This window comes from Nycticebus coucang, chromosome 14 (assembly GCF_027406575.1).
Source record: "Nycticebus coucang isolate mNycCou1 chromosome 14, mNycCou1.pri, whole genome shotgun sequence".
Classification (NCBI taxonomy): domain Eukaryota; kingdom Metazoa; phylum Chordata; class Mammalia; order Primates; family Lorisidae; genus Nycticebus; species Nycticebus coucang.
This window is the reverse complement of record NC_069793.1, coordinates 68,186,661-68,214,580: the sequence shown is the minus strand read 5'-3', so window position 1 is coordinate 68,214,580 and position 27,920 is coordinate 68,186,661. Positions and strand designations below refer to the sequence as shown.

The 27,920-nt window shown below is 42.0% G+C and overlaps 1 protein-coding gene across 1 annotated transcript; it reads left to right on the top strand.

Annotated features, from left to right (window-relative positions):
• The first annotated feature begins 22,429 nt into the window (after positions 1-22,429).
• Positions 22,430-23,368, top strand: LOC128564530 (olfactory receptor 2AT4-like). Its single transcript, XM_053559977.1, has one exon. It carries the CDS (start codon positions 22,430-22,432, stop codon positions 23,366-23,368), a length of 939 nt encoding a protein of 312 aa, XP_053415952.1.
• The last annotated feature ends 4,552 nt before the right edge of the window (positions 23,369-27,920 follow it).

The window sequence follows — 27,920 nt, the reverse complement described above, 5'->3', positions numbered from 1 at the left end:
AAGTATTGCTATTTTGTTTGTTTTGCCTTTTTTTGTTGTTGTTGTTGCAGTTTGGCCGAGGCCAGCTTTGAACCCACCACCCTCAGTATGTGGGGCTGGCACCCTACTCACTGAGCCACAGGTACCTCCTTATTTTTTTATTTTATTTTTTGTGACAGAGTCTCACTCTGTTGCCCAGACTAGAGTGCCATGGCATCAGCCTAGCTCACAGTAACCTCTAATTCCTGGGTTCAAGTGATCCTCCAGCCTCAGCCTACTGAGTAGCTGGGGCTACAGGCACCCACCACACCTTCTGGCTAATTTTTCTATATTTAGTACAGACAAGGTCTTGCTTAGGCTGGTCTCAAATGCTTGAGCTCAAGCAATCCTCCTGCCTCAGCCTCCCTGAGTGCTAGGATTACAGGCGTGAGCCACTGGGCCCTGCCAGTTACAAGTATTGTTAACTATAGTCATACAAATGCAACAAGGCAACAAGGCTCATTGTTAACTATATTCATACAAATGCAACAAGGCTCATCAGTTTTGTGACATGCTAAAGTTGAACAATGAAATATTCAGTGTGGATTTGCCCCATCATTCTAAAGTGCATTGTCAAAGACAGGTGTTAGCCAAAATTTTAACTCTGTCATAACAGATAGTTAAATTTTATGAAAAACAGAATCAGCAATGTGAATTATTGAAAGGAGACTTCTATAGGAATGCAGCATTTCCATGTGATACTATGTCAAATCAAAACAACTTTAGTATTTCTTTGTAAGGTAAATCTAAGTCTCTATATGATATGTAGCAAAAAATCCAAGCATTTAAAAAAAAAACTATTTTTTTTCCAAAACACTTCTTTAAAAGGAAATTTCACATAAACATTTTCCCTAGTTAGCGAAGATCATTGATGAGCAGGATGATATATGTGAATCATTTGAAGAATACATGGCTGTTACAGACCTATTAATTGGAGAATACAACGAAAGGTTCACTGACTTTGAGAATCATGACATCTCACTCAAATTAGCATTTCACCAAGGCACTTAAAGAACTACAAATGGAATTGATTTTTGAGCTCTTAGTAGATGACATTTTAAAGTCATTGTCTGATGCTAAGAAAGATCCAGTTGGAATATGGAAAGATGCAGTAGAATACCCTTGCTTTAAAAAAATGCTTTCTTGCTTTTCAGCCACTTAGTGCTGTGATTCTACATTCTTCTGTCTAACCCGAATCAAGATGGCCTTAAGGTCACAAATGACTGACACCCATCTAGACAATCAGTTGGAACTGTAGACCTTCGTGCTGCAACCAGATATTCGAATACTTTCCAACAAGAAGCAGACACAACAAAGTCGTCAAAAGGTTAGTTAATTTAAAAATTAACGAATAGTTTTCATTTTTTTTTGAAATTAACATGGCAGTAAGATTTTTATAAATAATGTACATTTTTAAGTATATCTAATTGAAGTTTCTTGAATGTGACTTTGATTACAGCTAAAATAATGCAGCCTTCCAACATGAAAAGGCTCCCGGCCCCTAACCTAAACGTACTGCTCCTCCTCCACTTCCGCACACACCTCCTAGAGCAGCGTTTCTCAGCCTTTTTTATGGCACACTTGACTATCGTTAAACTTTCACGGAACACTTAAATTATGTTGATAAAAAAAAGAGTAAAAAAGACTGTACTTACTGTGATTTGAACTTCTTTCAAAAATAATTTAATTAATGATCTTTAAAAATTTTCAGGGATCACCTCTCATGGCACACTACTGTGTCATGGCATACTGGTCAAAAATCACTGTCTTAGATTCACTCACTTCAACTGATCCTGGCATTGATGTCTAAAAACCTCTTGCCATCAAAGTGGTATTATACTTATTTAAATGATGCCCTTTTTTTTTTTTTTTTGGTTCTCTGGGCAGAACACAGGTGCATTTCCCCGGGAGAAGGGAGAGACAAGGTTGCAAGTCTCCCAAATGGAGCCAGGTCTCTGGCAAGAGGAAGAGGTGGATCTGTCTAGCAAACAGGCTTCAGAACCAGTGCTGAACCCAGACAGAGAGCCTAGAGGGCCCTAGAATCTCCTCCTTAAGGGTCCTTCAGTTGGCAACTCCAGTCTCTTGAGTTAAAGACATCAACCTCTTTCAGAAATAGCCAGCAATGGGAGGCAGTTCAGCTTAAGCAAACCATTTGAGTCTTTGGATTGACTTATTTAGGCCTGGGCTCTGCCAACATTAGTTGTGTGGCATTAAGCAGTTACTTCATTTTTCTAAGCCTCAGTTTCCTCTATAAAATGAATGCAGCAATGATGAGCGATGTTCATTTTCATGACACTGTTCTAAGTACTCTACTTATATTACCTCAAGGACTGTTCCCAACAGGGTATTATAAACCCCTATTTTACAGGTGAGGAAGTTGAGGCACAGAGAGGTTAAGAGACTTGCCCAAGATTACACAGCTGGTAAAAGGGGACCAGGATTTTAACCTAGACAATGTGATCTAGGTCCCTAACCATGGCACCAAACTGTCTCAAGGCGCTAGTTTGAGGACTCAGTCATCAAATGCTAGTCCTTAAGCCATGGAGTTGAATACATATTCAAGTACTGAGCTACCATGGCCTTTGACTGGGTTCCAGGCCTCTTCTATCTAGGCTATCTGGGTGACTTTGGTGTTACTTTCCTTGTCAAATCTCAGGTTTCCTTCCTACATCAAGAAGAGCTTAAACCCCAGCTGGTGACCCCCAGATCTCTGCTCCAGCCTGGACCCCCTTATGAGCTACCTGTTCCTACCCTACCAACACCCGCACCTCAGGCTCAGCGAAGAGCTCATTGGTTTCCTGGAAACCCGCCCCCAGCGTCTTCAGAGTCAGCCCAACCTGGCCCCTCTCCATAGCCTGTGAGGCAACCATGGCTTCACATTGCTCCATCTCCTGCTCCCCTTCCCTCAATTCAGAGCCCTCTCTTCATTCCTCTAGGACCCCTGCAAGGCCTCCTGACCCTTCCATGACTCCAGTTTCCCCTCTAATCCATCTTTCACCTTCTACAAGTGCCATCTTTCCAAATTCTAACCTTTCTGTGCCCAGCCCTTCCCCTCAGAGCCAAGTTTAGTTCTTAGCCTAACATATGATGCTCATCACGACCTTCCCTTCCTCACCCACCTGGCCCCCACCCAGAGCACAGCATGCACATTCTTTCCTGGTGCCTGCTGTGTGCACTTCCCTCTGCTCAAATGCCCTTCCTGCCATTTCCACCTTGTCCTTCAAGGACTACCTTCAATTCCCCCCACCCTCCACCCACCAGCCAGGGTTTCCTGACTGCCCTGAAAAGAATACAGATGTGGTCAGGAGTACATCCTGGTTCCCCAGGGGCCTTGGTCCAGGCGCAATGGCAGGCCAGCAGTACCCTCAGAGAGCTTCCATTGGCCATTCCTTGCCCTCCAGTCTTCCTTCCCTTTCACTCCTCTGGGTTCCTCCAATGCACAGAGTTCTGATTTTTCTTCCTCCTCTGAGACACTGGACTAAGAATGGGAACAACCCAGGAGGTCGTGTCACAGGACCAGCACAGTCCCAAGAGAAACAGAGTGAAACAGTCTCAGCCTTTCTGGGGTAATAAAAACTTCACTGGTGAAGGCATCCTGCAGGAGACCCCTTCGTGGCTGTGGTGGTGATGGCTTCCCAGCATTTCATGGTCTCAAAGTACTCCCCCTCACAGAGAGTGGCTCACTAAATCTTCACTTGAGCCAGTATTGCTGGTAGGATCACCCTCATTCACAAAGGGGAAACAGAGACAGACAGAAGTGATGTCACCAGCCCTCCCTCAAAGGACACACAGCGGATGAGAGATGGAGCTGGGATTTGAGCCCCAGATGTCCTTGACCTTGGGCCACACTGCCCTCTGGTGGCGGTGAGGATGGTGACGGTGATGAGAATTCAGGCGACCCCAACATTGGGAGCTGGACTCTACTCCCCTATCTACTGAGGCCTCCTGCCCACCGCTGGGAAGGCAGCCCAGGTTCTCCCTGGGAGTATTTATAACTTCCCTTTTATCCTTGACACTTTTCTTTTCCAGCCTCTCACGTCTGGCGAAGCCTCGCCTGCCGGCGGGAGTGAGGAACAGCGGGGAACGCGACAGAGACAGAGCAGTGCCACCCTTCCCTACTCAGCCGGCGCGAAGCCGGGCCAGGAAAGGGCGTGGGCAGCTGGCCTCTTCTTCCCTGGGAATTTCCAGCTTGAAAATGTTCCTGAAATTCGCAGTCTCCTCCTGGAGACATTTCTGGACTTTCTGGGAAGGGAGAGAGAGTGGACTGTGGGTGTATGGCTCTCCCCACTGTCCCAAGAGGCAGGAGAGCGAGTCGTGCAATTTGGGTGGAGAATGTTGACACTTGCTTGAACCCTTATTTCTTTCTTTTCAACTTGCATCACACCAACGAGCACAGAGCTGGCACTCAGAAGTATTTACTTGATCAAACCTCTATTTTACAGAAGAAGAAACGTTCTCAGAGAGCTAAATGCCAGGCTTGAATCCCAGTCAGCACCAAGACCTGAGCTATCCTCTAGACTGTCTCCTAGAGCTGTTCTGTGGTGAACACACACTCCTACAATCTCAGCATCTTCACAAAATTCTCTTACCACTCTCGCCCTTAAATGAGGCTTGCCCTGCCCAACACACTAAACCTGCAAATTTTCCTTTGTTTTTGTTTGTTTGATTGTTTGGAGACAGGGCCCTCTCTGTCACCTGGGCTGGAGTGCAGTGGCACAATCAGAGCTCATTGCAGCCTGGAACTCCTGGGCTCAAGCCATCCTCCTGTGTCAGCCTCCCGAGTAGCTGGGACCAAAGGCATGAGCCACTGTGTCTGGCTTAAAAACTTACCTTTACTTCACTCTTTTTTATAAACTACCTTCTTTCTCCCCTGATACCCCAGGAGCCCAGACCCTGAGTTCAGAAGTTCTTCTCCTCCTTTGTTGACCATCCTGTTCCTCACCCAATCCTTCATCTTCTTACCTTTTACTAGTTGCTTCTCACCAATAAATGATGGTAAATGTGTTAAAATATCTCCGATTTTAAAAATGCAACAAGAGTCCCCCTTACTTCTTCTTATAGTCTGAATGTTTGTCCGCTCCCCCCCCCCACCCAAAAAGCATATATTAAAACCTACTCCCCAAGGTGATGGTGTTAAGTGGTGGGGGCTTTTGGAAGTGATTAGATCATGAGGGCAGTCTTCATGAATGAGATTAGTGCTCTTATAAAAGAGGCCTGAGGAAACTGGTTGGTCCCTCTCACTATGTGAGGTCACTAATAAAAGACACCACCTATGAAGCAGAGAGCAGCCCTCACCAGACACTGACTCTGCTGGCTCCTTGATCTTGAACTTTCCAGCCGCCAGAACTGTAAGAAATACATTTTTATTACTTACAAATCACAGTTTAAGGTGTTTAATCACAGCTTAAACAAACTAAGACACCCCTCACAACCTCCAAATATCACTTACCTTTATAGGTAAACATCTTAAAGATGTCACCTCCTCTCTCTCCATTTACTCACTCCCAGCCTTCTACTTTCACTGTTCCACTGGACCTGTTCACAGCACGGGCACCAGTGGTCTTCTCCTTGGTGAACCTGAGCAGACACTCTTCATTCACTTTTGTCCTCTGGCCATCAGTAGCATCTGATGCTGCTGACCATGGCTACCCCTTGGAGCACCTCTGTGATATCATACTCTCCCGGTTTTGCTTCACCTTCTGTGACCATTGTTTCTCAGTATCTTTTGCAGACCCTTCATATTCTGCCTCAATCTCATGTTGCTGACCCCTAGGTTTGGTCCTTCTCATACTACACTCTCTATGTGACCTTATTCACCACCATAAGCATAAACTTCCCAAGTCTTGGTCTGTAACTCAGCTCTCTTTCCTGAGCTCTAGACATAGACCCTCAAATATCAGCTGAGCATCTCCATGTGGATGTCCCACGGGCTCCTCAAATGCAACATGTCCAAAATTGAACTCACTGTCTTCCTCCAAAACCTTCTTCTCACCTGCACTGCCCACCATCTACTACGTTCTCCATCTCAGTGAATATCACCATCTGTCTGTCACCCAGGCCAGAATACTGGGCATCATCCAGGACTCTTCAATAGTCAGTTATCAAATCTGACTCTTTCAAAACCTCTTGAAGATTCTCCTAATCCTTGATAGTTTTTCTTTTCTTTCTTTTTTTTGGATATAAATTCTCACTTTGTCACCCTCAGTAGAGTGCTATGGCATCACAGCTCACAGCAGCCTCAAACTCTTGGGCTTAAGCAATTCTCTTGCCTCAGCCTCCCAAGTACCTGGAACTACAGGTACCCACCACAATGTCCAGCTATTTTTAAAGACACGGTCTTGCTCTGGCTCAGGCTGGTCTCAAACCTGTGAGCTCAGGCAATCCACCTGCCTCTGCCTCCCAGAGTGCTAGGACTACAGCCATGAGCCACCATGCACCCCCTTTTTTGAGACAGAATCTTTTACTTTCTGTCGCCCTTGGTAGAGTGCTATGGTGTCATAGCTCACAGCAACCACTAAGCCTTAGGTTGAAGTGATTCTCTTGCCTCAGCCTCCCATAGGTGCCCCCCACAATGTCCAGCTATTTTTAGAGACCTTTAGGGTCTCATTCTTGCCTAGGCTGGTCTTGAACTCCTGAGCTCAGGCAATCCACCCACCTTAGCCTCCCAGAGTGCTAGGTTTACAAGCTAATCCTTGATAGTTAAAAGGCATGGGCATTTAAGATGGATTGACTCTAACATTGACTCTTTGTTGGCTCAAATAGAGACGAAAGCAGACTTAGTTGCTTTTTTTTTTTTTCTTAAAACAGTCTTACTCTGTTGCCCCAGGCTATAGTGTTATGGTGTCATAGTTCACAGCAACATCAAACTCCTGGGCTCAAGTGATCCTCTTGCCTCAAGTTCCCAAGTAGCTGAGACTACTGCATGTGCCACCATGCCCAGTTAATTTTTCTATTTTTAGTAGAGGCAAGGGTCTCACTCTTGCTCAGGCTGGTCTTGAACTCCTGAGCTCAAGAGTGCATCCTCTCGCTATGGCCTCTCAGAGTTCTAGGACTATAGGTGTGAGCCACCACACCTCGCCCAGATTCAGTTGCTTAACCTTTCTGAGTTTCCTCATCTATAAAAAAAAAAAAGAGTGAGAAAAATTACTGCTCAGATTAAATTAAATGAAGTATGTGGCTACCAGGACATAGTCATTTGCATAAATAAGCACTCAAAGGGCATAGCTGTTATCTGTTACCTTTATTATTAATACTCCTTCCTATTCCTCTGCTGACCAGCAAGCATGCTGGGACTACAGGCATCCATCACAACACCCAGCTATTTTTTTTAGCAGCAGAGTCTCGCTCTTGCTCAGGCTGATTTTGAACTCCTGAGCTCAAGCAATCCACCTGCCTCTGTCTCTCAGAATGGTAGGATTACAGGTATGAACTACCACATCTGGCCTAACCATCTGAATCTTAAAAATGGCAGCATTGGTATCCAGGTCTGGCCAGTCCAGGGGAGAAAAAGAGCATCTTGAGTCTAGAGGACGAGCACAGAATTTTCCCTGGAGGAGGTGGACTTAAAATAATAAAGCACCTAAGAAAGAGGGAGAGGGGAATAGAAGAGAAAGTCGAAAAATAGAACCAAAAATAATGGAAAATGGATAAAAGATATGAAGAATATAGAAAGGATATGGTGGAGCTTTACAAAATGAAGGAATCAATCAGGGGACTTAAAGATGCAGTAGAAAGTATTAATAACAGATTAGACCATAGAGAAGAAAGAATCTCAGACCTAGAGGATAAAGCTCTTCAGCTAACCCCGGCAGTTAAAGAGGGCAAAAAGAAAGGAGAGAAAGCAGAACATTCACTCAGAGAATTATAGAACTTCACAAAGCATTCAAATATATAAATTATAGGTATCCCTGAAGGTGAAGAAGAATGTCCCAAAAGAATAGATGCCCTAGATATCATAAATGAAAATTTCCCAAGTATCATCAAAGATTTTGAAACACTCCTTTTAGAGGGTTATCAAACCCCAGGTTATCTCAACACAAAAAAAGCATCTCCAAGACACATTGTAATGAACTTGTCCAAAGTCAAGATGAAAGAGAAAATTCTGCAAACATCTAGGAGTAAGTGCAAATGACCTACAGGGGCAGATCCATCAGAGCGGCAGCAAATTTTTCAGCTGAAACTTTCCAAGTCGGAAGAGAATGGTCATCTACCTTTAACCTTCTTAAACAAAACAACTTTTACCTCAGAATTCTGTATCCTGCTAAACTAAGCTTCAAAATTGATGGAGAAATAAAATCTTTTGTGGATATGCGAACATTGAAGAAATTTGCCACAACAAGACCAGTGCTACAGGAAATACTTAGACCTCTTCTCCACACTGAACATCACAATATACCACCAGCAAAGTAAACACCCAGAAACTAAAGGACAAAACTTAGCTTCCACAATGGCATAAAAGATAAAACTAACCAACAGAATTACATACAATAAGATAAATAGAACTTGGCTGGCCATGGTGGCTCATACCTGTAATCCTAGCATTCTGGGAGGCAAAGGTGGGTGGATTGATTGAGCTCAAGAGTTCCAGATCATCCTGAGCAAAAGCGAGACTCTGCCTCTAAAAAACATAACTGGATGTTGTGGTGGATACCTGTAGTCCCATCTCCTTGGGAGTTAGGGGCAAGGTTATCATTTGAGTCCAAGAGTTTGAGTTGCTGTGAGCTATGACTCCAGGGCACTCTATCCAGGGCAACACTTGAGATTCTGTCCCCCCAAAAGAAAAAAAATCAGAAATAAATTGAAAACAAAAGAATCATTCAGAAAATCAATGAAAGAAAAAGTTGGCTCTTCAAAAAGATAGATAACATTGATAAACCTTTGGCCAGATTAACAAAAACAGAAAAGTAAAATCTCTAATAACCTCAATTAGAAACATAAGAGAGGAAATAACAATAGATACCACAGAGATACAAGAGATTATCTCTGTCTATTACAAAAAACTCTACACCCAGAAATTTGACAATGTGGAGGAAATGAACCAATAACTGGAATCACAGCATTTCCTTAGACTTAACAAGGAAGAAATAGCTTTCTTGAATAGAACAATATCAAGTTCCAACAACAACAAAAAAGAAGTCCTTGGCTCGGCACCCATAGCACAGTGGTTACGGTGCCAGCCACATACACCAAGGGTGGCAGGTTTGAACCCAGCTTGGGCCAACTAAACAACTGCAATAAAAAAATAGCCAGGCATTGTGGTGGGTGCCTGTAGTCCCAGCTACTTGGGAGGCTGAGGTAAGAGAATTGCTTAAGCCCAAGAGCAGGAGGTTGCTGTACTGTGATGCCATGGCACTCTACCCAGGGTGACATAGTGAAACTCTGTCTAAAAAAAAAAGTCCTGGACCAGATGGCTTCACACCAGAATTCTATTGAACCTATATTGCAGAACCTATTCCAAAACATTGAGAAGGGAGGAATCTTCCCTGACACGTTCTACAAAGCAAACATCACCCTGATACTAAAATCAGGGAGGAACTCAACTAAAAAAGGAGAACTACAGACCAATTTCACTAATGATTATTGATGCAAAAATACTCAATAAAATATTAGCCAATAGTTTACAGCTACATATTAAAAAAAATATACATCATGATCAAGTAGACTTCATCCCAAGGATGCAAGGCTGGCATAACATATACAAATCTACAAATGTAATTCACCATATCAACAGAAGCAAAACCAAAGACTATCAAGATCCTCTTGATAGATGAAGAAAAATAATTTGATAAAATTTAGCATCCTTTTTTAACAAGGACACTTATGAACATAGGCATAGTGGCAATATTTCTTAAACTGATTGAAGCCATCTATGACAAACCCACAGCTAATATCATATGGAATGAAGTAAAACTGAAAGCTTTTCCACTTAGAACTATAACTGGATGAGGATGTCCTCTATCACCACTACTATTCTACATAGTTCTGGAAGTTCTAGCCAATGCAATCAGGCAAGAGAAGGATATAAAGGGTATCAAATGGGGGCAGATGAGGTCAAATTCTCACTCTCTGCTGATGATATAATCTTATACTTAGAGAACCCCAGAGACTCAACCATAGGACTCCTGGAAGTGACCAGGGTATGAAATCAATGCCCACAAATCAGTAGCCTTTATATATATCAGTAAAAGCCAAGTCCAGAAGCTAATCAAAGACACAATTTCCTTCACAGCAGCTTCAAAAAAAAAAAAAAGGTGAAATACCTAGGAATATACCTAAAAAAAGAGGTGAAGGACCTCTACAAAGAGAGTTATAAAACCCTAAGAAAAGAAATAGAAGAAGACATTAACCAATGGAAGAACATACTATGCTCTTGGCTGGAAAGAATCAACATTGTTAAAATGTCTATACTACCAAAAGCAATCTGCTGATTCAATGCAATCCCTATTAAGTAACTTGAAGAACTGAAAACAAATAGTTCTTTATTTTGTTTGGAACCAGAAAAAAACCCACATAGCCAAGGCAATTCTTGGTAATAAAAACAAAACCAGAGGCATCACTCTACCAGACTTTAGGTTATATTTTAAGTCCATAGTGATCAAAACAGCATGGTATTGGCACAAAAATAGAGACATAGATATATGAACTGAATAAAAAACCAAGAAATGAAACCAGTCATCTGATCTTATAGCAATCTGATATTTGATAAGCCTAATAAAAGCATACACTGAGGAAAAGAATGCCTATTCAATAAATGGTGGTAGGGGAACTGGATAACCACATGTAAAAGACTGAAAGTGGAGCCTCACCTTTCATGATTCACAAAAATTGACTCAAGATGTATAAAAGATTTAAATATAAGACATGAAATGGGCGGCTCCTGTGGCTCAGTGAGTAGGGCGCTGGCCCCATATACTGAGGGTGGAGGGTTCAAACCTGGCCCCAACCAAACTGCAACAATAATAGCTGGGTGGGAGGCTGAGGCAGGAGAATCATCTAAGCCCAAGAGCTGGAAGTTGCTGTGAGCTGTGATGCCACAGCACTCTATCGAGGGTAATAAAAAAAAATCTTTAAAGACATGAAATGATAAAAATCATAGAAGAAAGTGTGGGGAAAACTCTTAGGGATGTCAGCCTAGGGAAAGATTTTATGAAGAAGACTTCACTGGCAATTGCAACAACAAAAATAAACAAATGGGACTTAATTAAACTGAAAAGCTTCTGCACAGCTAAGGACACAACAATTAAAGCAAATAGGCAACTTTCAGAATGGGAAAAGATATTTTCATATTATGACTCCGACAAAGGCTTGATTACTAGGATCTATAGAGAACTCAAATTAATCAACAGGGCAAACAATCCCATCTATCACTGGGCAAGAGACATGAACAGAAACTTGTCTAAAGAAGACAGATGAATGGCTAACAAACATATGAAAAAATGCTCATTGCCTCTAATCATCAGAGAAATGCAAATCAAAACCACCCTGAGATATCACCTAATTCCAGTAAAAATAGCCCACATTACAAAGTCCCAACATTACAGATGTTGGTGTAGATGTGGAAAGAGGGGAACACTTTTACATTGTTGGTGGCACTGCAAACTAATACAGCCTCTTTGGAAAGAAGTATAGAGAGTCCTCAAAGAACTCGAATTGGACCTTCCATTTGATCCCACCCATTATTAGGCCTCTACCCAGAAGAAAAAAAAATCATTCTATCATAAAGACATTTGCACTAGATTGTTTATCAAAGTTCAATTTACAATCACCAAGATATGGAAACCACCTAAATGCCCATCAATCCGGGAATGGATTAACAAACTATGGTACGTATGAAATACTATTCAGCCACTAAAAGATGGAGATTTTACATCTTTTGTATTAACCTGGATGGAGTTGAAACACATTCTCCTCAGTAACAAGAAGGGAAAACCAAATATCCAATGTACTCAATACTAATATGAAGCCAGTAGATAATCTAATACACACCCACATAGGAGAAAAACTCAATTCAATTCAAGTGGGGAGGAGAGGAGGGGATTAGTGTGCTTCCACTTACTGGGCACAATGTAAGGGTATATGGCACATGTCCTGGGTGTGGGACACAACTACAAGAGGAAATCTACCTAAGAAATGCAAATACTGTAGCCTAGCTGTGCCTTCACATTAACCTGAAATAAAAAAGAAAAAAGAAAGAGGAAGAGAGAGTAAGCAAAGGCAGGAGAGTGAGAGCAGGTGGTGAGCAAGAGTGAAGATTTGGGGGAGTGAGTGGCTCTCTTCTCTGTCACACTTGTTCCTCTGGTTTTAGTGCACTCAAAGGGTCCCACCAGCCAACAGCATAGCTTCACATCTACAGAGAGTTTTCACAAGCTTACTGATTTATGTCATTGGTTGCTACAGAGGCTGGAGTGAGAGTTAGCAACTCTGAGACTTCAGATCCTGCCTTGTCCTTAGATTGCTACATGGCTCTGGGCATTCCCTTTCCCCTTTGAGTTTTGGTTTCCTCATCTGCCACATGGGGACAACAACTATTGCTCAATAGGTGGGAAAGCTCTTATAGACCATAAAGTTCTGTGTCCCAGAGAGGACTATTAATCTTGCTGTTCTAATTATCAGCAAAGCTCAACTGGGAGTGCCCAGAATAATGTTGCTTGGGGCCTCAGTAGAAGGGGACCTCTGGGAGTTAAGGCCCCAGCAGATCAGGAAGGGGCAGAGCTTAGGGGTTTTATGCAACTAGGCTCAGCCCAACCTGGTCCTTCCCACTGAGGCAGGACTGGCTTGGGAAGAGGAAGGAGAAGCTGGAGTGGCCTGAGTTGGGCAGGTGAGATGGGCTAACCTGCAGAAATCTCGGGCTTGAAGGCTAAAAAGCCCAGAGCTACTCATAGCCCAGGGAAGAACCAGGTTCTGGAAGGACAGGGTTAGGGGAAGCAGGAGCTATGAGAGACGTTCTAAGAGAAGAGAGCTAGGTTAAACTCTGTCTAATCAATAGAATTCTAGGCTGGCTGGCTCTGCTCCTGGTTTCCCTTTTATGTGACTTTGGCCAGGTCAGAGCACTCTCTGGACCTCCTCCTCCCTACTAGCAACAATAAAGGAGTTGGGTCAGAAGCCCTCCATAGAACTTAATGTTGTCTGATTCTGTAGCAGCGCTGGAGAGAAGCCCTGATGTTGTGGGGACAGTCATGGTCCAGGCCTCACCAACATGCTAGTTTTATAGGGGAGAGGTCAGAACAAATCCCTGACCCGAAGGAACCCCCAGGCTGATGAGGGAAACTGGTGTGCACATGGGGAACTCCCAGGATCATCTGAGCTGTCAGACAGGCAATTTTTAGGGGCCATCCTATGGTGCACCCAGAGAAGCCAGGGCAGGGAGCAGCACCTGGCTTCTGATGGAGCTTGGCCACTAACTCCCTGTGTGACCTTGATCAGGTCACTCCCCTCTCTGAGCTTGTTTTTTATTTGAAAAATGGTGACTGGACTACATTGCTCGGATGTTCTAGGATTTCCCAACAAATCTGTATCTCCACCTTTCTCAGGTCCCAGTCAGGGGTGGAAATAACCTCTCACAATTGCAGTAATTTTCAGGGAAATGCTGTTTGTATCCATTTAGGTGCTAAAATGAAAGAAAATAAGAATCCCTGCTGATTGGTCCATTATGAAAAAAAAGTTCAGCCTAACTCATGTAAACCATTAATTCATTTGTTCAAAAACATTTATTGAGGGTTTATAAGGAGTCAGGTTCTGCCAGGCATACAGAATTTATGCTCAGGACATAGGGCCTGACTGGCAGGAGCATTTTTTATAAAGATATGCTCAGTCCATGTCTTCCTTAAGTCATTTCTTGAAAATAGCATTTTTCTACCATTTATAGCAGTGGTTCTCAATAATCCTAATGCCGCAATGTATTTTCTTTTTTCTTTTTATTGTTAAATCATAGCTGTGTACATTAGTGCAATCAAGGGGTACAATGTGCTTGTTTCATACACAATCTGAAATATTCTCATCAAACTGCTCAATGTAGCCTTCATGGCATTTTCTTAGTTATTGTATGTAGACATTTATATTCCACCTTTAGTAAGTTTCACCTGTACCCATTCTAAGATGAACCATTGGTGTGGCCCCACCCATTACCTCCTTCCACCTTAACCTCACCCCTCCCTTCCCCTTCCTTGGCCCTTTCCTCATAGTTGTGTGCTATAGTTGGGTTATAGTCTTCATGTGAAAGCTATAATTTAGCTTCATAGTAGAGCTGAGTACATTGGATACTTTTTCTTCCATTCCTGAGATACTTTGCTAACAAGAATATGTTCCAGCTCCATCCATGTAAACATGAAAGAGGTACAGAGTCCATCTTTCTTTAAGGCTGCATAATATTACATGGTATACATGTACCACAATTTGCTAGTCCATTCATGGATTGATGGGCACTTGGGCTTCTTCCATGACTTAGCAATTATGAATTGGGCTGCAATAAACATTCTGGTACAGATGTCTTTGTTATATTGTGATTTTTGGTCTTCTGGGTATAAACCTAGTAAAGGAATTATAGGATCGAATGGCAGGTCTATATTTAGGTCTCTAAGTATTCTCCAAACATCCTTCCAGAAGGAACGTATTAGTGTGCATTCCCACCAGCAGTGTAAAAGTGTGCCCTTTTCTCCACATCCACGCCAACATCTCTGGTTTTGGGATTTTGTTATGTGGGCTACTCTTACTGGGGTTAGGTAATATCTCAAAGTAGTGTTGATTTGCATTTCTCTGATGATTAAGGATGATGAGCTTTTTTTCATGTGTTTGTAGATCATGCGTCTGTCTTCTTTAGAGAAGTTTCTCTTCAAGTCCCTTGCCCACCCTGAGATGGGATCAGGTGTTCTTTTCTTGCTAATACATTTGAATTCTCTGTGGATTCTGGTTATTAGACCTTTATCAGAGGTATAACCTGCAAATATTTTCTCCCATTCCAAGGGCTGTCTGCTTGTTTTACTTACTATGCTCTTGGCTGTGCAGAAGCTTTTTAATTTGATCAGGTTCTGGTAGTGTATTTTTGATACTGCTTCAATTGCCTGGGGAGTCCTCCTCATAAAATATTCACCCAGGCTGATTCCTTCAAGAGTTTTCCCTGCACTTTCTTCAAGTATTTTTATAGTTTCATGTTTTAAGTTTAAATCTTTTATCCAGTGAGAGTCTATCTTAGTTAATGGTGAAAGGTGTGGGTCCAATTTCAGTCTTCTACAGATAGCCAGCCAAGACCATTTGTTAAATAGGGAATCTTTTCCCCACTGAATGTTTTTAATTGGCTTGTCAAAGATCAAATAATGGTAAGTAGCTGGATTCATCTCTTGGTTCTCTATTCTGTTCCAGACATCTACTTCTCCGTTTTTGTGCCAGTACCATGGTGTTTTGATTACTATCGATTTCTAGTACAGTCTCAGGTCTGGTAGCGTAATTCCTCCTGCTTTGTTTTTATTGCTGAGTAATGTTTTGGCTATTGGAGGTTTTTTTCTGATTCCATATAAAATGAAGTATTATTTTTTCAAGATCTTTAAAATATGACACTGGAACTTTAATAGGAATTGCATTAAAACTATATATTGCTTTGGGTAGTATAGATATTTTAACAATGTTGATTCTTCCCAGCCATGAGCATGGTATGTTTTTTCATTTGTTATCATCTTCAGCTATTTCTTTTCTCAAAGTTTCATAATTCTCTTTGTAGAGATCTTTCATGTCCTTTGTTAGGTATACTCCCAAATATTTCATCTTCTTTGGCACTACTGTGAAAGGAATAGAGTCCTTGACTGTTATTTTGGCTTGGTTATTGTTGGTATATATAAAGGCTACAGATTTATGGGTGTTGATTTTGTAGCCTGAGACATTGCTGTATTCTTTGATCACTTCTCAAAGTTTTGTAGTAGAGTCCCTAGTGTTCTCCAGATATATGATCATATCATCTGCAAAGAGTGAAAGTTTGATCTCTTCTGACCCTATGTGGGTACCCTCGATCGCCTTTTCTTCCCTAATCGCAATGGCTTAAAACTTCCATTACAATGTTAAAGAGCAATGGAAACAATGGGCAACCTTGCCTGGTTCCTGATCTAAGTGGAAATTTCAATTTAACTCCATTCAATACGATATTGGCTGTGGGTTTGCTGTAGATGGCCTCTATTAGTTTAAGAAATGTCCCTTCTATACCAATTTTCTTAAGTGTTCTGATCATGAAGGGATGCTGGATATTATCAAAAGCTTTTTCTGCATCAATTGAAAGAATCATATGGTCCTTATTTTTAGTTTGTTTATGTGCTGAATTACATTTATAGATTTACGTATATTGAACCAGCCTTGAGACGCTGGGATAAATCCCACTTGTTTGTGGTGTATAATTTTTTTTATGTGTTGTTGGATTCTGTTTGTTAGGATCTTACTGAGTATTTTAGCATCAATATTCATTAGTGATATTGGTCTATAATTTTCTTTTCTTCTTGGGTCTTTCCCTGGTTTGGGGATCAAGGTGATGTTTGCTTTGTGGAATGTGTTGGGTAATATTCCTTCTTTTTCTATATTTTGGAAGAGGTTTAGTAATATAGGTACTAATTCTTCTTTAAAGGTTTGGTAGAATTCTGATGTAAAGCCATCTAGTCCTGGGCTTTTCTTTTTAGGGAGATTTTGTATATTTGATGCTATTTCAGAACTTGATATATGCCTGTTTAACATTTCCACTTCATTCTGGCTACGTCTTGGTAAGTGGCATACTTCCAGGTATTGGTCAATTTCTTTCAGATTTTCATATTTCTGAGAGTAGGTTTTCTTGTAGTATTCGTTAAGGATTTTTTTAATTTCTGAGGGGTCTATTGTTATTTCATCGTTACCATTTCTGATAGATTAAATTAGAAATTTTACTCTTTTTTTCCTGGTTAGGTTGGCTAAAGTTTATCTATTTTATTGATCTTTTCAAAAAACCAACTTTTGTATTTATTGATCTGTTGTATAATTCTTTTGTTTTCAATTTTTTAAATTCTGCTCTGATTTTGGTTATTTCTTTTCTTCTGCTGGGTTTGGGGTTGGAGTGTTCTTCCTTCTCCAGTTGCTTGAGATGTCCCATTAAGTTGTTAACTTCCTCTCTTTCCGTTTTCTTGAGGAAGGCTTGCAGTGCTATAAATTTCCCTCTTAGGACTGCCTTTGCAGTATCCCAGAGGTTCTGGTAATTCATGTCTTGATTGTTGTTTTGTTCCAAAAATTTCGTGATTTTCTTCTTAATCTCATCTATAACCCATCTATTCTTCAGCATAGGTTGTTTAGCTTCCATGTTTTTATATGGGTATGCAGGTTCCTGTTATTATTGAGTTCAACTTTTATTCCAAGATGGTCTGAGAAGATGCAAGGAATAATTTCTATTTTTTTAAATTTGCTGAGGTTAGATTTGTGGCCTAAGATGTGGTCGATTTTGGAGTATGTTTTTTGGGCTGATGAGAAGAATGTGTATTCAGTTTTGTCGGGATGAAATGTTCTGTAGATTCTGTTAAATCCATATGTTGAATGGTTAAGTTTAAATCTAAGATTTCTTTGCTTAGCTTCTTTTGGAGGATCTATCCAGCACTTCTAAAGGGGTGTTAAAATCTACAACTACTATGGAACTGGAGGAAATCAAGTTGCTCATGTCTGTTAGAGTTTCTCTTACAAATTGAGGTGCATTCTGGTTGGGTGGATAAATATTAATAATTGAAATTTCATCATATTGAGTATTACCTTTAACAAATATGAAGTGTCCATCCTTATCCTTCCTTATTTCGGTTGGTCTTAAGCCTACTGTGTCTGCGAATAGGATTGCAACGCCTGCTTTTTTCTGCGTTCCATTTGCCTAGAATATAGATGACCATCCCTTCACCTGGAGTTTATATTTGTCTTTTAATGTAAGATGAGATTCTTGTATGCAGCAGATATCTGGCTTGAGTTTTTGTATCCAGTTTGCCAACCTGTGCCTCTTTAGAGGACAATTTAAACCATTCACATAAATTGAGAATATTGATAAGCCTTTCGAGAGTCTGGTGGACATTTTTAACCCTTTTGTGACTGTGGAAGTTGGAATTTGATCAAAATTTTCTGGTGGGTTTACTTTTGTGGTGGAGGATTACTCTGGTCTTTATGAAGGATAGGTCTGAGAATATCCTGGAGAGCTGGTTTAGTTATGGCAAATTTCTTCAACATGTGACTGTCATTGAAGTATTTAATTTCTCTGTCATAAATGAAACTCAGCTTAGCTGGGTACAGGATCCTGGGTTGAAAGTTATTTTGTTTTAGGAGATTAAAAGTCAATGACAATCCTCTTCTAGCTTGAAAGGTTTTAGCAGAAAGATCTGCAGTTATTCTAATATTCTTGCCCTTGTAGGTGATGGTTTTCTTTCATCTGGCTGCTTTCAGAATTTTCTCCTTTTATTATATTTATTATTATTCATATTAACTTTAGTGAAATTGATGATAATGTGTCTGGGGATGTCTTATTTGGGTTGAGTCATGCTGGAGTTCTGAAACTGTCTGCTATCTGAATTTCAGAATCTCTTGGCATGTCTGGAAAGTTCTCCTTCATAATCTCATGGAGAAGAGACTCTGTGCCTTGTGAAGCCACTTCATTGCTTTCTGGGATCCCTATAAGAAGAATATTGGTTTTCTTCAAATTATCCCAGAGCTCTCTGAGAGAGTGATCTGTTTTTGCCCTCCATTTCCCTTCCTCTTTGAGAGTTTAGGAGCATTTGAAAGCTTTGTCTTCAATGTCAGAAATCCTTTCTTCTGCTTTCTCCATTCTGTTACTGAGGGATTCTACTGTGTTTCTCAGATCTTTGAGGGATGCAACTTCTTGTCTCAATGTGTCAAAATCTTCGGTCATTTGGTTTTTGAGTTCATTGAATTCTTGAGATATCTTCTGGGTTACTGCTTGGAGTTCTAATTCAATCTTTTTTTTTTTTTGCAGAGACAGAGTGTCACTTTATGGCCCTCGGTAGAGTACCGTGGCCTCACACAGCTCACAGCAACTTCCAACTCCTGGGCTTAAGCGATTCTCTTGCCTCAGCCTCCCAAGCAGTTGGACTACAGGCGCCCGCCACAGCGCCCAGCTATTTTTTGGTTGCAGTTTGGCCAGGGCCGGGTTTGAACCCACCACCCTTGGTATATGGGGCCGGTGCCTTACCGACTGAGCCACAGGCGCCGCCCCTAATTCAATCTTATTTGCTATCCAGATTCTGAATTCGATTTCTGACATCTCAGCTATTTGTTTGTGCATGGGATCTTGTGCTGTGTCTGCCCCATTGATCCTTGGGGTAGTTGATCTACTCTGATTATTCATATTGCCAGAGTTTTTCTTTTGATTTCACCTCATGATTGTTTTTCACTGTTGCCTCTGGCCGTCCTCAGAGCTTGGGAGGTGTCTCTCCAAGATTAGACCCCAGCGGGATCACTCTATCGTTGCTTGATCTTTGTAGGGAGTGACCCTGTGTAGTTCCTCTGGGGCTGCCAAAGCCAGGGAGTTCTGGTTGTGGAAGCATCTCTGTAGTGTGACACACCCAGGGTGGGAGGTGATGTACACGGTTCTGGGAGTGCCTGGTGCCCAGTGACTTTGGCACAGAGAGCCCAAGGCTCCAGCAGTCTCTGGCCAGAAGAAGGGCTCTGCACAGATGCAGGGAGGGCTCTGGAGGACAGGTGGCTACCAGAGTCCCTGGCCAGATGAGCGGGCCAGTGTGGATGCAGGGAGGGTGCAGGAGGGAGGACACAGGGTTGCACAGCTCCTGCAGTTCCTGGTCAGGGCATGCAGAGGCCTGGCGGGTGCAGGTCATGGGTCTCAGTGCAGCTCTTATGGAGGTCCGGGCTGCGCCAAGCCCAGGAGTTTGAGGTTGCTATGAGCTATGACACCACGGCACTTTACCCAGGGCAACAGCCTGAGGCTCCAGTGTGCCAAAACCGGTTTCACTCTGCCCCTTAGGGTTAAGGCTTTAAGGCAGCTCAGTCCCCGCCTTTAGGCTGCTCCATCACTAGGTTACTAGTCCCAGCCGATCCTTGCTCTGCGACCCTGAGGGCGGAGCTTGCTGGGGCAGTTCTCTCACAATGGCTCCCTGCGGCCCACAGCCAAACACTGTTAGCTCTGTCCAGATCAGCAGCTCAGTCTGGGGCCCTAGACAATGCCCAAAGTTCTCCACACTCCTGCTCAAGCTCTCCCCAAGGCAGTTCAACTGAGTGCCAAGTCCAAAAACATTGAAATAGTTCACAGGTAAGGCCTTTCCGGTTTGTAGTCTCACTGTTGCTTGTGCTTACGGCTGCCTGCGGGATTAGGTTGATCAAACGCACACAACCACTTGCCAATTTCCCCCTGTTTTTGTCCTCCTCTTGGGGTCCAGAAGTCCCTTGATGACTCCCTGTATCCTCAAAGGGATGATTATGGGCAGATCCCACCAGCCAGAGATGCCTGGGGTCTTATCTCTCCAGACTCACCATGCCCAGTTTCAGGGAAGCTGTTACTCGGCTGCCATCTTGCGCTACCTCCCCACAATGTATTTTCATTGTTAAAAAGGGGTCACGACACTTAGGTTGAGAACCGCTGATTTGGAGTCTTCATTTAGTACCAGTGTATCTGAAACTGTTTACAAATACCCTCAGAACAAAACAGAAATTTATAGTTGTGTCTGACATCAGCTTAAAAAACAGAAAAAATAAAACCCTTGGCCTAACTTTTTCCCAGGTGGAAACCAGAGCTTCCAAGTTCTCTAGGTAGCCCAGGTAGAAGGGCCAAGGCCAGAGCCATGAGGCCTGTTCTCCAGGACAAACCTCACACTGACTTGCTCTTGGCAGGGGGCCGATTCCCTGCCCCCAGCCCTGCTGTAGCCTAATTTCTTCATCTGTGAGGAAAGGACAGGGACAACTATCTACAGGGCCATTTCCACTCTGAAATATTCTGTGACATGAGAAATATTTTGTTGAAAGAGGGACAAACTGAAGGCGGTTTTGGGAAAACCAAGTGGAGGTGCTCAAGACCTCACTAGGTAGAGGAGGCAGTCATCTGGATGCCAGCAGCCTCTGGGCCTGGATGGCTCAGGGGGTGGGATAAGCCCAAGTTGAAAGGCAGGTCAATATTTTCCCTTGGCTCAGTTCCATGGGTTGAAAGGTCTCACTTCAGGGGTCTTGGAGCTTCCTGAATGCCCAGCAACCTTCTTTAGGTTCTCCAGGGAGGCGAGTTCCTCTCTGTAGAGCCTTGTTTTCTCTCATGACACTGATTGTAAGACTTTTCAGTTCTCTGAGCCACCCTCTGAACAGAGGCCAAGGAAGGAGGGCTCCTGGGTAGCGAGCATGAGACACCTAACAGTGACACCTGCAGAGCCACGGCTGCAGGAAGAGGGAAGCTTCTCAGAGTGCTGTGGCAGCCCTGTGAGTTCTGTCTTTTCTTAATGGGGTGGAATTTACTTTTGACTTGGATTCCATTCAGGAAATAATTCCTACTACCAAGGATACATACATTATCTCTGCCTTCCAAGGGTAACCAACAACCTAGAAGAACTGAGGAGTTTCCCAGGACATGGGACTTTCAGTTCTGGGCAAATTAGGCTCATTGGTCACTGAGTGATATGACAAAGAGACAAGACATAAAGACAGGTCACAGGGAGGCAGGGGAGGCTGAGATGGACAGAGAAAGCGCAGTACAGGGAAAGAAACCATTCCCGGGTTAAGCATTGTGCAGTGTTCCTTGGGAGAAGCAGCTAAAAGAAAGCTATCTCAGAAAGGGAATTCTGAAGTGAATGGAAATGCGGGGATAAAGACAAAGGCCACTGACTCAGGAATAACATCCCAGACGGAGTGAGATGAGAAGGGAGCGGGCTGTGAAGGAAAGGAAGTAGATCCAGAGAAGAACAGAAGCAGCTCTTTCAGCCATCCTGGAGTTGAGCTCATGAGCTAGAATTCTTTAACAGAGGCTGTTGACAGTCCTCTAGGCTCAGAGGTTCATAACTAGAGTCAAAGGCAACAGAGTGAACTGCATAGTTTCCACTCCAGGGTTTAGTTTCACTCACTCTCAGCTGGTGATTCTGCAGTCTTCCCAAGGGCCCGCATTAAAGATCCTGACCCAGAAATTGTTGTGTAGCCATATCTGGACCAGAAAGGCTTGTGTCAAGTGACTGCAGTCAAGATTCTAGTGTTTACAGTAGGCAAAATCTGGTAAGTGCTCATCAACATTACCACAGCTAGACTATTCCTTCACCTGTGCTATCAGAAACTAGGCAAAAAAGTTGGACATCCTTGAAGAAGCTGCTTAAACTGGCACAGAGAAAGTGTTGGGATTGAGACCAATAGTTAGAAAGGAAAAGGTAGGACATATTCTAGTTAATGTCTCACTGATTGCTCTGGTTTCCAGATGTGTCCTGATGTCCCTATCCAATTCTGACCTACTATGGAAAGCACAACTTGTAATGGATCAGAGGACTCTTCACCCGTCTTCTACTTGATGGGGATCCCTTCTCTGCCAGAGTCCCTACTTATCTCTCTCTTCTTCATTTTCTTCTTAATCTACCTGATCATCCTGGCGGGTAATGCCCTGATCCTGGTGGCTGTGGTGGCAGAGCCCAGCCTCCACAAGCCCATGTACTTCTTCCTGATCAACCTCTCAGCCCTGGACATCCTTTCCACCACAACAACTGTCCCAAAGATGCTCTCCCTATTCCTGCTGGGAGATCGCTTACTCAGCTTCCCTGCCTGCTTCCTGCAGATGTACCTGTTCCATGGCCTCAGTTGCTCTGAAGCCTTCATCCTGGTGGTCATGGCCTATGACCGCTATGTGGCTATCTGTCGCCCACTGCACTACCCTGTTCTCATGACCCCACAGACCAATGTTATGTTGGCAGCCAGTGCCTGGCTTATTGCCCTCCTCCTGCCCATCCCGGCAGTGGTACAGACCTCCCAGATGGCATTTGACACCGTTGCCCATATCTACCACTGCTTCTGTGACCACTTGGCTGTGGTCCAGGCCTCCTGCTCCGACACCACCCCCCAGACCCTCATGGGCTTCTGCATCGCCATGGTGGTGTCCTTCCTCCCCCTCCTCCTGGTGCTTCTCTCCTATGTCCACATCCTGGCCTCAGTGCTTCGCATCAGCTCACGAGAAGGACGGTCCAAAGCCTTCTCCACCTGTAGCTCCCACCTCCTGGTGGTGGGCACCTACTACTCATCCATTGCCATCGCCTATGTGGCCTACAGGGCTGACCTGCCCCTCGACTTCCACATCATGGGCAATGTGGTGTTTGCCATCCTTACACCAGTTCTCAACCCCCTCATCTACACGCTGAGGAACAAGGATGTCAAAGCAGCCATCACCAAGATTGCATGTTCCTAGGACCCAGGATCATTCTGGGGGTCCTTGATCCTTAGATACAACTAATTTGGTCCCCCCAGATTTTTTTTCTTTTTTTTTTGAGATAGAGTCTCACTATGTCACCCTCTATAGAGTGCTGTGGCATCACAGTTCACAGCAACCTAAAACTCTTGGGCTTAAGCAATTCTCTTGCCTCAGCTTCCCAAGTAGATGGGACTATAAGTGCTCACCACAATGCCCGGCTATTTTTTTTTTTTTAGTTGCAGTTGTCATTTGTTCTTTAGCAGGCCCAGGCCGGACTCAAACCCACCAGCCTGGTGTATGTGGCCAGCACCCTACTCAGTGAGCTACGGGCACCGAGCCCCCTCAGGATAATATTGACAGCACCTAGCACAGAAAAGGGACCAAATAAATATTTTGAAATGAATTACAGCAATTTAAATTTGGTTTCATTCAGTTTGACAGGCAGCTACATCTTGGCTCTCAAATACTAGATCAAGAAAACTTCCCTTGTGCTATAGTAATAATTGTAGACTTTACTATTTTCATCAGTCATTAGTATAATGAAATAAATGACCACATAATGAAATAAATGACTGCATCATTCAGTCATTCATAAAAATCCTTCCTGGATGCTAAAGATAGAAACAAACCAGACACAGTTGCTTCCCTGTTGGTATCTGTAGTCCAGTGGGGGCCTCAGACCCAGAGAGAAAAAAAGTAAGGTGGTAAGAAGAGAGAGAGTCAAAGGGAGTTGTGGAGCCAAGAAGTTACCATTTAATTCATTCTATGTTAACATTTTCTCCTATAAGCTGTCACATTTTCAGCATTGAGTATCCTTGTTAGCAAGTTCTCTATGGGTGGTGAGGTGGGGGTCAAAAAGATTGCATAAGAAACTACTAACTGCTCCAGTCAGAGGGTGAAGATGGTGTCTGCGTTCCTGCCCAATGGGAAGGTTGATCTTAGCTCAGATGTCAATCAAGAAGTGATGCTTCCTGCCAAAGGGGTTTAAACCTCCCTTCCTCTCAGAAATCACACAAGGAGCAGAGCAAGGATGGGCAGAACTGCAGTGCATCCCAATCAGGAGGAAAGGAAAACTATTACCAGGAGAAAAAATGGAGTGGGAACCTGGCACTTTGCAGTGCGTGTGGTAGAGAAGTAAATCTTCCTTAGTAATCTAGACATGGAATATGTGAATGAGGAGAGAGAATGTTTCACATACACAGATTACAGAACAAGAGGTCTGAAACAAACAAATAGAATGCATCATGAGAATCACCTGAAAATAACGTCGGATTTTTTTTTCAAGTTGGGTATCTCAGAGTAGATGTGTGAGAGTTTATGCCAGGAGTCAGCAAACTGTGGCTCATAGGCTAAATGTAGCCTGCTACCTGTTTTCAAATGGCCTGTGTGCTAAGAATGTTTTTACATTTTAAAATAGTTGAAAAAATTAAGAGAATAATAATATTTGTGATGTGTGAAAATTGTATGAAATTCAAATTTCAGTGTTTATAAGTAAAGCTTTATTTGAACACAGGCAGACTCACTTGTTTATATTTGGTCTCTGGCTGCTTTTGTGCTGCAACAGAAGAATTGAATAGTTGTGACAAACACCATAAGGCCTGCAAAGGCTAAAATATTTACTGTCTGGCCCTTTATAGAAAACATTTACCGACCTATAGGTTAGGCTGAAAAGAAAAGGAATTTATGAGGACTCCAAGGAGTCATTTGGTGATCCTATTAGAGCACATGATTAGAAAAAATGAGTGATAGGAACTCCTTTTACAATATGGCAGAGTAAGTGTCTAACAAACCAACCCTTTCTAATATATAGACTACAAATTTTGGTGAAACTATAGAAGATAGGGTCTAAGGCCGAAGGGTTTGAAGAGTGAACAAACGTAGGCAGATTTTGGCCAGATATTGAGACTTGAAGAAAGAGATTGGCACCTGGTGAATTCTATGATTTTACTTTGGGGTAAGGAAAGGTGACAGGTAGTGGTGCTTTTTGAACATTGAATCAGCCTTGCATCATCCCTAGAATAAACACTTGGTTGTGATAGATATGTAATTCTTTTTTTTGTTGTTGCTGAATTCTATTTACTAATTTTTTCTTTTTTCTTCTTTCTTTTCTTTTTTTCTTTCTCTTTCTTTCTTTCTTTCTTTCCTTTTTTTTTTTTGAGGCAAGGTCTCACTCTGTTGCCCATGCTCTGTACTTAGGAGACTGAAGCAGGAGGATCTGTGGTGTTAGCCTAGCTCACAGCAACTTTAAACTCCAGGGTTCAAGCAATCCTTCTGCCTCAGCCTCCCAAGTAGCTGGGACTATAGGAGCCCACCACAACACCTAGCTAATTTTTCTATTTTTAGTAGAGATGGTGTCTCCCTCTTGCTCAGGCTGGATTTGAACTCCTGAACTCAAGCAATCCTCCTGCCTCAGACTCCCAGAATGCTAGGATTACAGGTGTAAGCTACTGTGTTTGGGCTATTTATTAATATTTTTAAGGGATTTTATTTCTATATTTATGAGGAATATTAAGTCTGTTATTTTCTTTTGTATTGGATTTGTCTAGTTTAGGAATCAGAGCAATATTGCCTTCATAAAATAAACTGGAAAATGTTCCTGCATCTTCTGTTTTCAGGATGAGATTGTATAGAATTCTCCTGTGAAACCATCTGGGCCTATAGATTTCTTTTTTTGAAATTGTTTAATTATTAACTCAATTTCATTAATAGTTATACTCAATCTATTTCATATTAGGTGAGTTGTAGCAGTTTTGACTTTTTGAGTTACTGATCTCATTTCTTCTAAGTTGACAAATTTTTATATGCAGAGTTATCCTTAATATTTCCTTATTTTATATTATTATATCCCTCATTTTGATAGCAGCAGGGTCCATCGTGATACCCCTGTTTCATTTCCAATATTTGGTTATTAATGTCTTCTCTCTTTTTATTTTGTGTCTTACTAGAGGCACATTAGTTTACTGATTTTTTTTTCAAAGAACCAGGTTTTGTTTTAGTGATTTTTCTGGTTTTTGTTATCAAATTTACTTATGTCTGTGCTTATCATTTTTATTTTCTTCCTTCTGTTTTTTTTTAGGTTTATTTTGTGCTTTTGCTTTTTTATGTTCTTGAAGTGGAAGCTTAGATTTATTGATTCAAAACTTTTTTGACTTTTTTTTTAAGATGAATCAAGTGCAGTAGTGAGAAGGGGGCAAAGAGTAGAACAAGGAGTTCAATCTATAACTGACTCTGAACAATCAAGTGAGATAACTCACTACCTTTGGACCATCCAGATTTTTTTGCTTTTATAATATAAACATTTTTTTTTTTTTATTGTTGGGGATTCATTGAGGGTACAATAAGCCAGGTTACACTGATTGCAATTGTTAGGTAAAGTCCCTCTTTATAATATAAACATTTAATGCTATTACTTTCCCTCTCAGCACTATTGTCACACATTTTTATAAGTTGTATTTTCCTTTTCGTTCAATTTGATGTTTCTTTTTTATTTCTCTTGAGAGATTCTCTCTTTAAGCCATAGATTATTTGGAAGTATGTTGTTTTGTTTCCAGTGTTTAGAGGATTTCTTGTTATCTTTCTGTTATTGATTTTTTATTCGATTCTATTGTGGTCACAGAACACATTTTGTATTATTTCAATTCTTTCAAATTTGCTGAGGATTGTTATATGACTCAGGGTATGGCTTATCTTCATATATCTTCTGTGGTACTTGGAAAGAATGTGTATTCTGCTCTTTTTGGGTGGAGTGGTCTATGAATGGCACATTAGATCCTGTTGGCGATGTGGCATTCTTCCATATTCTTACTGTCTAGTCGTTCTAGTAATTGCTGATGCTGAGAGATGGATGCTGAAATGCATAGTTGTGAATCTGTCTGTTTCAATTCTATCAGTTTTTGCTTCACATATTTTGCAGCTGTTGTTTGGTGCATACATATTTAGGATTGCTTTGCCTTCTTACATTTTTATCATTATGTAATTTCTCTGTTACTGTTAAACACGATAAACACAATTTATTGATGTTGACATTTTTATTAATTTTATTAATTTTTATTAAGTGAAGTTTAGAAACATTACTTTTACTTACTTACCTTTATACTCCCATTTTTCTAATATCTTAAACATTTCCTAGATACGCTTAGAACCACATCAGACAGTGTTTATCTTTTTTTTTTAGAGACAGAGTCTCACTTTATTGCCCTTGGTAGAGTGCTGTGATGTCACAGCTCACAGCAACCTCCAACTCCTGGGCTTAGGCAACTCTCTTGCCTCAGACTCCTGAGTAGCTGGAACTACAGGTGCCTGCCACAACGCCCAGCTACTTTTTTGTTGCAGTTTGGCCGGGGCCAGGCTTAAACCTGCCACCTTCAGTATATGGGGCTGGTACCCTTCCCACTGAGCCACAGACACTGCCCTTCATTTTCGCTTCTATTGTCCCACAAAACTTGGAAAACTCAGGAGGAGAAGAAATATGTATTTACCAGAGCTTTTACTTTTTTTTTATTTTGTTTTCTTCTTCATGTCCCAAGAGTCCTTCCTTTATCATTTCCTT